This window comes from Microcaecilia unicolor, chromosome 2 (genome assembly GCF_901765095.1).
Source record: "Microcaecilia unicolor chromosome 2, aMicUni1.1, whole genome shotgun sequence".
Lineage (NCBI taxonomy): Eukaryota > Metazoa > Chordata > Amphibia > Gymnophiona > Siphonopidae > Microcaecilia > Microcaecilia unicolor.
In genome coordinates, this window is record NC_044032.1 from 265,559,837 (window position 1) to 265,573,517 (window position 13,681).

The window sequence follows — 13,681 nt, forward strand, 5'->3', positions numbered from 1 at the left end:
CCAATCCAGTTTTATTCTAAGCTCCCTTGGCCTTGGAGGAGCCTTTTTGACTTGTTTTTTTCTGAACCAGTATTTCTGCTGTGTGAAGGAGTAGCCTAGTGGTTAGTGCAGTGGACTTTGATTCTGGGGAACTGGGTTCAATTCCCACTGCAGCTCCTTGTGACTCTGGGCAAGTCACTTAACCCTCCATTGACCCTGGTACAAAATAAGTACCTGAATATATGTAAACCGCTTTGAATGTAGTTGCAAACCCTCAGAAAGGCGGTATATCAAGTCCCATTTCCCCCTTTTGTCAAATTGGGGGTGCCTTTGGGCTTTTTCTCCTGACTCAGTTTAAGTGTGCTTTGTTTGGCTCTCGCTCCTGTTAAAAATACAGTTAAAAGTGGAGCAGGGGTACATCTCGGAGGTACCTGAGTTCCCTATCTCTCACCCACCTGGATCATTGAAGCCTTCTTTAGAAGACAGCGTGGTGAGTTTGTGCTAGGTTATTTTATGGCATTTTTGCTTCCCCCACCCCCACCCCCACCCCATTGTCAGTATCTGCCGTTGTGAGAGTGTGTGCCTCTTCTGCGCTCTTTCAAGCACAAGAACAGTTGTTTTCCCTTTTTCTTGTGGCAGACTTGATTATTGACACCATAGGTCAAAACCTCCTATAGTTCCCTCTTCTTTGCCTGTGATAAAGTGTGTATTCTCACTACTTTCGTAAACTTTAAGAAGTGAGCAGTAGTTCAGCACCGCATTATTTCAGTTCTGCAGTGTTTGGCATCCGTGAGTGAGTGCATGGAGTTCTAGAATTTGCAGATTTCCATGGTAACCATTAACAGTCCCTCAGCTTGTGCTGCACATGATGGAGACCTGAACAGGGTTAGTAGGAATCCCCTCCAGGACTGCGGGGTTCCTGCGGTGACAGAAGCTGTTCCTGCAGGGTTCCCGTGGGGCCAGAAACAGTTCCTGAGGGATTCTCGTGGAAGTGTAAGCTGCACCTGCACTAAGTTCTTTGAGTTCTGTCTCCTCCTCCTCCTTGCTTTAATGGCACAGATGTGGAAAGCCTTCCATTAAGGACGTTGTAGAAAGAGACACAGGTGGTGATGGAATTCAAAAAGGTGTGGGATAAACACAGAGGATCTCTAATTAGAAAATGGAAGTTATTAAAAAAAAAAAACCTAAACTTTGTGGATGTGTCGAGTGATGCTGGTGACTCCGGCTATGATGAACTAGGGCCAATATGGGCAGACGTGTGGTCTGTGTCTCATATATGGCAATTGGTTTAGGATGGGCTGGAAAGGGCTTACACAGCAACTTAAGTGACTGGAAAATGAAGACAGTACTGGACAGACTTTTACGGTCTGTGTCCCACAAATGAGAAGATGAATAGGCTGGAGTGTCCTTCAACAGCAGCTCCAGCAGTTGGGACATAAGGAATTATTCATAAAGGGATTGAGAATAACATGTGGACCATCATAATTAGGGTTTCTAGTCTTAGGTATTTAACTGTAAATTTAGATGTATATGAGAGAATTTTTATAAGGGAACAATCACATTTGCCACAGTTCATTTTATGATGCCTGTGCGAAACCTGTTTTATGAAGGCATGTGTAGGCACCTTGGTGTCTCTTTATAAAATACTATATAAATGGCAGGTGTAGACATTTAAGTAGTACGTTCAAATATTTGAAAGGTATTAATCCGCAAACGAACCTTTTCCGGAGATGGTAAGGTGGTAGAACTAGAGGACATGAATTGAGGTTGAAGAGGGGCAGACTCAGGACTAATGTCAGGAAGTATTTTTTAACGGAAAGGGTAGTGGATATGTGGAATGCCTTCCCATGGGAGGTGGTGGAGATGAAAACGGTAATGGAATTCAAACATGTGTGGGATAAACACAAAGGAATCCTGTTTAGAAGGAATGGTTTCGTGGAATCATAACGGAGATTGGGTGGCAACGCCGGTAATTGGAAACAAAACGTGAGCTGGGCAGACTTCGACGGTCTACGTCCTGATCGTGACTGAATAGATAGGGTTGGGCTGGAGTGTAAATTTTAAGGGGCTTTGATGTTAGCTTCAGAACTTAGTACAAGAAGAGTACTGGGCAGACTTCTACGGTCTGTGCCCTGAGAAAGGCAAGGACAAATCAAACTCTGGTATACATATAATGTATCACATACCATGTAAAATGAGTTTATCTTGTTGAGCAGACTGGATGGACCGTACAGGTCTTTATCTGCTATCATTTACTATGTATTTACACCAGCCCTACCAGAGCTGGTAGGAATGTCCATACCAATATTTGTCAAGTGAATGCATCAAACGCCATCCCTGTTCACCAGTGGCAGACTGTCTGTTGGGACAATAGGACAGTGCCCAAGGGCCCAGATCCCTATCAGTCTGCCCCTGCTGGGCACAGCCACCAGCAATCCATTCACCATCATTTCAAAGTGTGTACTTTTGCATCGTTTGGTATTTTATGAGAGGTTATTTGCGCACTGATGTGGCCATATCCACACATAAACAACTAAAATACACCGAAGTGGATGCATACTTTACTGCTTAAAGTACTTACCACCTTCTACAGTTACCTTCCTCATATTGCTCAACTAATAAGGGGTGCTTTGAGGCAGTAGCATAGCCAGACAGCTGATTTAGTGTGGGCCCAAGGTCAAAAATTTAATGTCCGCTGCCGCTCCCCTCCCATGGCCCCTTCCTCTTGCCCACCCACTCAAAGTAAATGAAATACCTGTGCTGGTGGGGATCCCCAAGCCCCACCAGCCAAAGACCTTCTTCTCGCCAAACGAGCTTACTTCTTGGGCGGCTGCCACACAGTCCCCGAACTGCTCGTGCCAGATGCCAGCCTCCACCTATGCTCAATTTCGCATGGGTGAAAACTGAGCATGTGCACGGTGGAAGGGCCTGCGGTTGGCAGCAGTGGTTTGGGGTCAGTGCTGGTGGCCACCCAAGAAATAAATTTGTTTGCTGGAAAGGAGGTCTTTGGCTGTCTGAGTTTGGGGATCCCAGCCAGCCACTGCTTTGAGGGTACAAAAAAAGTAGAGGAGTGTGGTAGCCGTGTTAGTCCACTCTTAAGGTTATCAATAGAAATCAAAGAAAATAAGATGATACCTTTTTTATTGGACATAACTTAATACATTTCTCGATTAGCTTTCGAAGGTTGCCCTTCTTCGTCAGATCGGAAATAAGCAAATGTGCTAGCTGACAGTGTATATAAGTGAAAACATTCAAGCATTACTATGACAGTCTGACAGGGTGGGAGGATGGGGGTGGGTCACATGAACAATACTGGTGCCAGTAGGGTTCCCACGCCTGTTGGTCAACATTTTACAGGACCAGGACACTGTACCAGTGACTTCACAGTGAGAATCCTGAAAGGTAACTTTAAAACCATACAAGAACGTAAGACCTTTGAAGTCAGAATGATTGAATATTTTAACACCCAACAGAAAGGACTTAACAAGGATCTGGGGTTCCTAGCCCATTATAAACCATAAAGCTATATTTCTCTGTTGATCACCCCACCCCTCACCTATCCACACCCATCCTGTTAGAATATCAATGGTATGCTTTGATGTCCCCATGCATACCTCCTACCCACCCCCCTCCTCCCACCCTGTCAGACTGTCATAGTAATGCTTGAATGTTTTCACTTATATACACTGTCAGCTAGCACATTTGCTTATTTCCGATCTGACGAAGAAGGGCGACCTTCGAAAGCTAATCAAGAAATGTATTAAGTTATGTCCAATAAAAAAGGTATCATCTTATTTTCTTTTCCAGGTTTTATTTTGTTTGATTTCTATTGATAACCTTAAGGGTACAAAAAAAAAAAATCGGTGTTGGCATTTTTGTGCCACAGATACTATTGCGGGGTACCTCTTCTGTTGAATCAAATACGTACACTTGTATCACATAGAAGTTGCCAGCACAGAAAAGACATAAGTGGAAGGTACAAGAGAAGCCAGGGGAAGAATAAGGACTAGGGAAAATGTTTTTCCAATAAAAAAAAAAACTTTTACTTAGAAATGTTTTATTGTTTAATGATTAGGGTGTCTGTCTTTAGATTTTAATCATAATGCGTCTGTATAAATTCATGGTGTTACTACATCTTAAGTATTGTGTGCAGTTCCAGTCACCCATCTGAAAAAAGATATAGCAAAACTAGAATTAGGTACAGAGAAGGGCAATCAGATTGATAAAGAGGAAAGAATGATTGTTCTATGCAAAATAATGCTAGAGATTAGGGTGTGGAGAAGAGGAGACAGCCGATAGTGGTCAGGGCTTGCATAACCTAGTAAGCATAGGAAGAAGGTGCCAACATTTGGGGGTACCAAAAGCTGCTGTGACAACTCTTACCTGTTGCACTGGCCATGAAGAGTGGTAGAAGAAACCTTAGAAGGTGAGAGGGAAGTAAGTTTGAGGGGAAATGCTGAACTGGTGGGGGGGAGGGGTGGTGCAGGACAGGTGGGTAGGAGTGGAGGGAAGAGAAGAACGGGTGATTCTGGATGGAAGGAGGAGAGGGAAGGGAAGAGAGAAGAGCTGATACTGGACAGAGAGAGAGAGGATGATGAGGGAGTAAAGAGAGTAGGGGCAATGATGAAACAGGAGAGGTTAGATGAAATAGAAAATAGAGATGCTGGACTGAAGAGGAAGAGAAGAGAAGAGAAGGTGTTAGGGGGAGGGGAGAGTGAAGGGGGGCACTGATTTTTACAGGGAAGCACCAGAAACCCTAGCACTGGCCCTGATAGTGGTTTGTAAAGCTACCAGTGAGGTTGGACAGGTAAAGAGGGAACAGTTTATCCTTCCAAGCAGTATGAAAATTAGGGGACTCTCCATGAGTCTAGCAGATAACAGATTTTAAACTATTCAAAACATTTTTTTTTATTTAATAAGGATAAGCTAAGAAATATGTTCTCTGGCAAGCAGTTCATCTAGTTACATGTGTGGGTGATGTTATCCTTGACAAACCTCTTCCCAGAGCTTTCTTCAGAAGCTTTTATATGTTCCTGAGTATATGCAGTAGTTTTCTATAGCCACACGATCATAGTATGCCTCAGTTTGGTCAATTATTCTCTTCTTAATTAAGTAGAAAATATATATATTTGCAGTCCTAAATATATCTTTTTTTTTTTTTTGCATTGAACTACAACTTCCAAGTTCATGGGTGTTCAACTGGTGGGTGAAGTATTGTGCTTTCACAGACTACAATCTTTTCACAGGTGATGCTAGAGATTTTGACAGGCCAGGAGGCTATTCAGAGTGACAGCAATGCCAAGACCAAGTACCTGGTAAGGAATGTGATGAAGCATGCCTGTTCTAGCTTTCCCCCTATCCACAAAGAGTAGACTGAGAAGCTGAAGAGCCCCAACTGCCATTTGTTTCAACTTAACAACTTGGGTGGATAATTGTATAAGTGGCTTGAGCATGTGGGCCAGGGCTTTATGCACTCGGATAGATGCTTATAAAATTGTCCAGAGATATACACAAGAGTGGGTGTTCAAACAATATAATGGGAGTGGAGAATGGACAGGTTAAACAAGATCGGCATGTATGCGCATACTTTCATTGGGGCACATGGAATCACATCTTCACTTCATCTGTTTTGTAGACGTTTACATTTTAGATATACAAATGGATTATTCTGTTTTGAGCATGTTTCAGGGACAAGTGATTTTATAAGTCAAAATAAATATTTTGTTTTACTCAAATCTCTAAAAACATAGCTAAATGGGCTACAAGCCCCTAATGCAGTCCATTAGTTTTCTTATATATTGTTCTTGTGATGACTTAAACTGTGCCAAAACTGAAAACTCTTCTCTCTTCTATTTGGTCAATAATAAAAAGAGCTCATTGTGAACACTATCCACCCTAAAAGGTTGTTTTGTGGTTGTACATGAAGAATTGTGTTATTGAATAAATAGGTATATGTTTTTGTTCCTAGTTATTCATCTAAAGGTGTTATAATCCTTTCAAGAAAGCCAGTTAATTATTTAACATTAGTGGAACATAACCACAGAGGCATGGTATGGGTGCATTTTCAGTATGGTAATACTAGAGCCCAGCTAAGGAACAGGTTATTTTGAGTTAGTCTTCACTGGGCCAAACTTGCTTTCCTTGGGCTATCTCCATCCAGCTGGATAGTCAGTGTCTTAAAAGGTGGAGGATAAAGGATTTTTTTTGTGCTGAACTGGACAATGTTGACATATTAGACTGACTCTAGAGAGAACTGAAGGAAGCCCTTCCCTCATTATTCAATACCCCCCCCCCCCCCCCCCCCCCGATGAAATAGTAGTAATATAAAAAAAGGCAAGTGCATTTTTATAATATACCACTGCAGTCCACAAAATAAAAGGAGCAAGTTCCCATACTTCATCTTTTTCTTTTGATGTAGGCACAGGAAAAAAAAATGTTAAATGCCTCCAGGTTCAACCTAATTAATGTTTTTATATTTTTTTTAATTGTACTTATAAATAGTAAGTCTTATTGTTAAGCACCTGATTCTCATAACATGATGTCTGTTTTGGTGGCCTTTTACTAGGTGAAAACATCTCTGCACGAATACAGGGAGTCCCTGTAACCAGCCTCTCCAAATGACACAATGATTTACAATTTAGAGCTAATTACTACTCTAACCAATGAAACCAATACTTCCTCTGTGTACATTCGTATGCTGCACAAGCTGGCATGTTTGAAAATATAATTGAAATCAAATAAAAATGCTGCCAACAGTTAAAAAAAAAAAAAAAAAAAAAGCATAGATCAGCTCATAGGTTTGCTTGCTTTGTTTTGGGTGAATGGGGATGACGGTTGCGCAGAGGAGAGGGAAGGGGATGCTATCCTAATTGGCTTCAGCTTTTTAATGTCTTGCTGTCTCTTCTCAATCTAGCCTGCATGGCTATGCCACTAATTAAAGGCCCAATATCTTCCTTTATCCTGCCTCCAGGTCCAACTCTCTCTCTCTCTCCCTTCCTCCCCTGTACCCCCAGGTCCATTATCTTTTTCTCTCTCCCTCCCCAACTCCCCCCTCTCCCGAGCAACACTGCTCTTTTTTTTTTCTTCCTCTCCACCCCAATTCCATTATTTCTCTCCGAACCCATCTCTCATCTCTCGCGCTCTCTTTCTCCCCCCCCCCCCCCCCCCCACTATGCACATTCCAGCATCTCTCCCCTCCCCTTTTGACCCTGCCTGAGCTTCTCTCTCCCTTCCACCGTCACCCGGAGTTCTCTCTCAATTCCCTCCCTCTCGCCCGCATGGTCGGTCCAGCATCTTTTCCTTCCCTTCCCTCCTGGATCGCCAGTGGCTTTCCCCTTCCCTCCCAAACCGGTTTACCTTTTCAGTAAGTCTTCAGCACTGCAGCTCAGCGGCTGCTGTACTGATAAGCTGCCTGCGGCTTGCATCGGGCCTTTCTCTCTGATCCGTCCTGCCCCCATCTGAGAGAACTTCCTGTTTTCAGAAGGGAGCAGGACAGGTTAGAGGAAAAGGCCCAGTGCAGGTCTCAGGCACATTCCTTAGCACCTGCAGCAGATAAATTCAGAGACGTGGGTTGTGACCATCTACCAGCACGTGAAGATAGAGAGCACTGAACTTTGTCTTATAGGACAGCATGCTCCTTGGTTAGTCAATATATCTCTATCTCCAGCAGGTGCTTTGACGCAAGCTCCTGGTTTCATCTATGTTGTGGCTCCTGTTCTGGGTTTCCTGGTTCAGTAGAGCCTGGGGGCACTTAGGCTAAGCAGTGCCAACTTTAGGGGGTACACCTGGTGGTGCTAGGTGCCAGGTCCCTCATCCGCCCCATCTCTATCCAGCCACTTTTCCTTCCTCACAGAATATTAAAAAAATAAATAAATAAATTACAGCAGCTTTGCCTGCTTATGTGGCTACTTGGATGTTGAATGGGGGTTGCCTCTGCTGCTACCAGTATACCTTGGGCCAGAGTGGCGAGTCAGAACTTTGGTTAGTATTCCTTTCAAATTTTTTTCTCCCTGTTCAGGCTTGCTCATGGTTTCACTTTTTCCTTGTGATGGCTGCAAAGCCTTGTCAGTGTTGCTGTTACTATGCTAAGCAGAGAACAGTGTCAGGGAAATGGCAGGGTGTTCTGAGGGCATTTCGCAGAGTAGCCTTTTTGTCAGGCAAACTGTTGTCTTCCCGCGCTGCCTCCTCAGCTGATGCTGTCCGATGCGGTTTTTCATGCTCCCGCGGCCATTCTAAATCAGCATGCTACATCTTCAAGCTGGGCATATTTCTGGACTGTATACATGTGCTGGTAAGGTTTCCGACTGTGTTTTAACTCCTGAGTCTCTAGTGCATTTTTTTCCCAGTGTTTGGGTTTTTTTCAGTTCATCAAACCTATATTCTGCAAAGGTGGTCTCAGCATATGCAGTCTTCTGCCTATCTCTCTCAGCGGCTGTTGAAGGTTTCTGGGTCCTTGTAAGGTTCTTAGCCTCTGCAATTGAATTCTGTGAGTGAAGGAAGATGTTTTGAACTTCTCTGAATCATATTCTCTTGGGGCTCCTCCATCTTCCCCTCAATGTGCATCAGTCTTGGCAGCAGCTTCATTATCTTCTGTTTTTCTGTAGAATTTGAGAAGGGTAAGATTTTGGCTGATAAGAGGCTGTTCCTACAGGTTTTAATATTTTTTTTCCTCAAGGAGAGCTTGAAGTTAAGGCTCTGGAGGATCTGAATGTTTATAGCTCAGAGTCAGTAAACCCCCTCAGTCTCTGCCTGAGATGGCTAGCACATTAGAAGCCATCTAAAGCACTCTCTGAACCTGAGGCTATACACATGCTCATTTTGACTCGGTGGACCACCCCAGATTCCAGTGTTGGGATGACGTGGGCCACAACTCGCCTTTCTTCTATTGCTCAGGATGAGCTTGGGAGGCTTATACTACCTTAACTTGATTCTGTGGTGGCTGCAGGCACACAAAAAAACACCCTCTTGGGGAAGGGTGGAACGGCCTTAAGGGATGTTGCAGGATGGAACTTTGGGGTCTTCTTGACCTGCTCGTCCCTGGCTTAGCTCTCCGCTCTGCTGGCCACAGCTGCACAGCATGGTCAAGCCTAACAGCCACTCCCTGGTCACAGTCTCAGAACCATATCTGGTTGACTCAGAGCTTGGCTCCACAGCCTCCAGTCGCACTACTTATTGCCGCTGTGTGCGGCTTTGGCTCGGTCCTGCAGGGCCTTGCCTGAGGGGTCCCTATCCCCCCACTCCTCTTGCCTGTTCACCCTGTTTGGGTGTATTCCCCATAGGCTTCCCCTGCAGCTCTCAAGCTTTCCCTTTGGCAGCACATATCCTAAATAATAATGATAATACTATTAATAATTCAGTTGTCCTGGCTAGTTTCATGCCCTTTGTCAGGGACTGATGCTATTGTAATGTACTCAGTAGAGAATTTCCCTCTAAGCGCACCTAGAGGGCCTGAGCCAAGGTAGGCTGGGGCAGTCAGGCAGGTCAGTGCATGTCTGCCATGGGGTAGGGCATGCTGACAGCACATGCTGCATGGCCTTCAGAGCCAACAGCTGAACAGGGGCACTGAATTATGTTTCTAGTATGTAAATGTGGCTCATTCAGTCTGTCTGCCTTTCTGTCAGTGAGCATTTTACAGGTGCTGTTCCCCTTCCTCCCTTTAGCTCAAAAATGGATACACTGCTCTCACACACACTGTTCCTGTCAGGACAAATTGGCAGTTGGAATACTCTCAATTCACTCAGAAATAAATAAAACAAAAAATTCCCTGCTGGTAGGAAGGCATAACATCCGGTCTTCGCTGGAGCAGACCCTCTCCCCTGGGTAGCGGAACCAGATCCCCCTCCCCCCCCCCAGCAGAACTGTCCCTGGAGCATTTCCGCCGGGGATGTATTGGGTGGTTCTGGACCTCAAGGAATGCTTATATTTGCTTATTTTCTTTAGCCCCTGCACTGGCATGTTCTTTGCCCAGCAAGTCTAGGGCATCTCTTTCAGTTTCAAGCGATGCAATTTGGGTTAGCTGTGGCACCCAGAACCTTTTCTAAGGTTGTGGGATTGGTAGCCGCCTTCCTGAGAAAAGAGGGAATTGGCGTGCATCCCTGTCTGGATGACTGACTACTCGTAGCCTCGTCAGAGCAGGCAAGTTGTCAAGTGACTACTCGGGACTTGGCACTTTTGAAGTCTCATCTAGTCCAACTCCCAACACAGACTTTGGAATATCTGTGAGTATGATTTGACCTGACCCAGGGCCAGGTGTCTTTCTCATAACAGAGAAGACACGAGCTGTCAACAGCAAATTTGCCGCTTGTTATGAATTCCGAATCCCCGAGCTTGGGATCATGTTCAGAAGCTGAGCACTATGGTGCTCACCAGTTTCTCAGGGCTACCATTGGCGTCTCATGTGAGGACTACTGGCAAAATGCAGTATGTCAAGGTGGCTTTGACCGAACAAGCTTCTCCAAGGGGCGTCTCTGGCGTCTCCTCTTTGGGGAACTCAACACACTGCTCGAGGTCTGTGGAGCTACATAGCAGCACTGTGGCAGTCCAATTGATGCAGGCTCAGAGCAGTGCACTATGCTGTTCAAGCATTTCAGTCTATTCTGGAGGGCAAACCGGCTTGGTTTCTTTCAGCCAACATGATTGCATAGGACGCCATCAACAGTCAGAGAGGCACTCGCTGTCTTCCTCTGGCAATGGAAGTGCACCTTCTAGATTTTGCTGAGCAGAAAGGCATTTGCAGAAGCTTTCAGCTGCCCACCTAGTAGAAGCTCTCAAAAGGCAAACATGTTTCCGCAGCAAGACCTCCCTGGACACAACAGATTGGGATTTGGCACTGGACACCTTCCAGATGGTAATTTGGAGGTGGGGCACTCCCCTAATATATCTCATGATGACACATCAGACTGTCAGAGTTTCCAGGGAGGTCAGTTCAGAAGGCATAGATGCTCTTCTTCAGCCTTGGTTGGTTCTAGCCCTGGTTTGTGTTCCCACTGAGTCCTTCACCGTTGGGGGTTGGTAATTTGGTTTGCTCTGGATTGGCCCTGGAGGCTGTGGTTTGTGCGATTGATTCGTTGTCTGGTAAGCAATAGTTTGTTGTCCTCAGAGTCGTGGACTCCTCCATCAGGGTCCCATTCGGATGGAGGATCCCTCCTGCTTTGGTCTTATGGGCTGGCTCTTGAGAGGCTGGAATGGAGAAGGAAAGGATAAGCTAACAATATCATTACAACTTTACTTCTGCAAGGAAATGCTTGACTATAACCATGTATGCTTGTGGCTGGTGAGTTTTGAAGCAACTCTTTAAGATTTAGGTGGTGGCTATGCCTGTTACCAGGGTTAGATTCCAGATTCCTTATTCACTTCTCATCCAGATGTGGTTCATTTTTTTGAAAGGGGCTCATTGTCTTAGGCTACCTCTTCGTGGAACCTTATCATGTCTCTGTGTGCTGTTGGGGGGGGGGAGGGGAACAGGCTCCCTTTTGAACCTCTGAAGCAGGCTACTTTGAAATTGTCTTCTCAAATCTCTCCTGCTAGTAGCAGTTATCTTGGCTCATGGAGTTTGTTACAAGTGTGGTCGGGCAGAGATACATTCCTTCCTTTCTCAGATTCAGGAGTGACTATTCGTACCTTTTCCTTCTTGTATTCCCAGTATGGTTTTGCCTTTTCATCTTAGCCAGCCTCTTTTTCTGCCCTCTTTTAAGGAAGGGAATTGCAAGATGAATTTTCCCTTGCTCCATTGCCTTGATGTTCCTTGAGTGCTTCTCCTGTATTTGGAAGCTACCAGTGTTCTCAAACAGTTCAATCATCTTTTTGTTCTTTTTTCGGGCCTGAATTGGAGTTATTCAGCATCTAAGGCGACTATTTCTCACTGGATTAAGGAGGCTAGTGCCTCTGCGCACCTTCTTTCCGGTAAGCGGCCGCCAGCTTCTGTTTGAACACATTCTGGTAGGGCTCTAGTGGCTTCCTGGGTAGAATCATTAGTCCCCCGTCCCCCCCCCCCCCCCATGGCATATGTAAAGCAGCAACTTGGTCTTCATTGCATCCTTTTTCCAAGCATTATCATCTGAATGTTGTGGCTCGAGCAGACTCTTCTTTTGGCCATTTGGTGCTCTTCGCAGGAATTTTGGATTCCCATGTTACATGAGGACCACTTTGCTACATCCCACGTCTCTAGATTCATCTGCTGCAGATGCTAAGGAAGGAGAAATTGTCTTACCTGATTAATTTTCTTTTCTTTAACTACAGCAGATGAATCCAGAGCCTCACCATCTGCAGTGCTCTGTTCTCATGGTTTTTTGTTCATTTCTTTGTTTAAGATAATGGTTCATTTTGGTGGTAAAAGTTTTTGCTGTTTTCTACTGTTCATGCTGCTTCTCTATGAAGAGGATCTATTATGACTCCTTATTCCTTCTGCTTTATGAGAAATACTGACTAACCAAGGAGTATACCGTCCTATAAGACAAAGTTCAGTGCTCTCTATCTGCATCTGCTGGTAGATGGTCACAACCCACAAGTCTCTGGATTCATCTGCTGTGGTTAAAGGAAAGAAAATTATCAGGTAAGTCCATAATTTGTCCATACAGCTGCTGCTGGCGCTGCAGAGCGAAGTCTTAATGAAAAGGTAAGCTGGTTTGGGAGGGTAGGAACGCTGGGAGAGTTGCTGGACCGACTGTGCATGCATGCGGGGGGAGAAAGGGAGGCAGGTTAATTATTAATTACGATTAATAATTATTAATTACAGTTAATAATTAACATGTTGCATTGCGATTAATGTGCAACCCTAAAAATATATACATATGAGTTGATTTGTACCTGTACATACGAGTACAGAGTTGCTTCTGCCTTTGAGAAGGTTTAACGTCTGTGTGGGAGCTTTCAAGGGGGCATTTTTATATAGGCATATAGATGCCTTCTGTAAAATAGGCTTGGTATACAAATCTAGGCACCTCTTTATTAAAAAATTACCCTTCCTATGTACCACACACAACCTGCCGCTGTCTTCTGATGTACCCTCCTGTGCCTCACTCTCCCAGTCTCTGTGTCTTTGATATCTAAGAAAGAGTCCTATGTAAACTTAAAAGCTCCTGTACTTTACTATTTGTGCTTTTGGTTTTATAGGTTATTACAACCTACAAAACAAGCGTTTTTTTCTCGCTCTCACTTTTGGGTTTGAAAATGATTTGAATGTGTCTCGCATGTGGCATTGTATTCCTATTTCTGTCTGTTCCATCATTGTTTCTTACCTCTTCACTTATATCCCTCTTTCTGCACATCTTCCTTTTCTCTAACTATCTTGTTCTCTCCAGCCAACTTTCTCCTACCCACAGGGCCTCTGTGTTCCAAAATGAGGGGGGAGGGGGGATGGAGATCTCAATCATGGATGCTAACCTTTATTGCATCTACCAAATCTGTCATCTTTCCCATGCTACAGAAGGATCTGATCAGTGAAGAGGAGGAGACAGAAGAGCAACAGAAGAGCACAGACCGTGCCAACAGAGTTTTGCAGATTGGATCACGCATTTGCAGGAGGCATTTGGACCCCCGTCCAGGCCACTGTCCTGAGTTGGTGTCTCTAGAGTTGTGCAAACTGGCCTGCCAGTGCCTTGATCGTCGGAAAAGAAGGCCCAAGATGGCAGAGGTAGGTAGGCAGAGGCAGGAGTCAAAGTTCTAGCTGATTATCTCCTGGGGTGCTGTCATTAAGAATAAGCTA

At 44.7% G+C, this 13,681-nt stretch overlaps 1 protein-coding gene across 2 annotated transcripts in view; it reads left to right on the forward strand.

Annotated features, from left to right (window-relative positions):
* The window catches only part of IRAK1 (interleukin 1 receptor associated kinase 1), a 149,729-nt gene that overhangs the window by 94,212 nt on the left and 41,836 nt on the right, over positions 1–13,681 (forward strand). For both annotated transcript variants that reach the window (XM_030194110.1, XM_030194109.1), the window contains exons 10-11: positions 5,226–5,294; positions 13,403–13,609. In XM_030194110.1, coding sequence (XP_030049970.1) covers positions 5,226–5,294; positions 13,403–13,609 — 276 coding nt within the window. The remainder of the gene's footprint in view (positions 1–5,225; positions 5,295–13,402; positions 13,610–13,681) is intronic.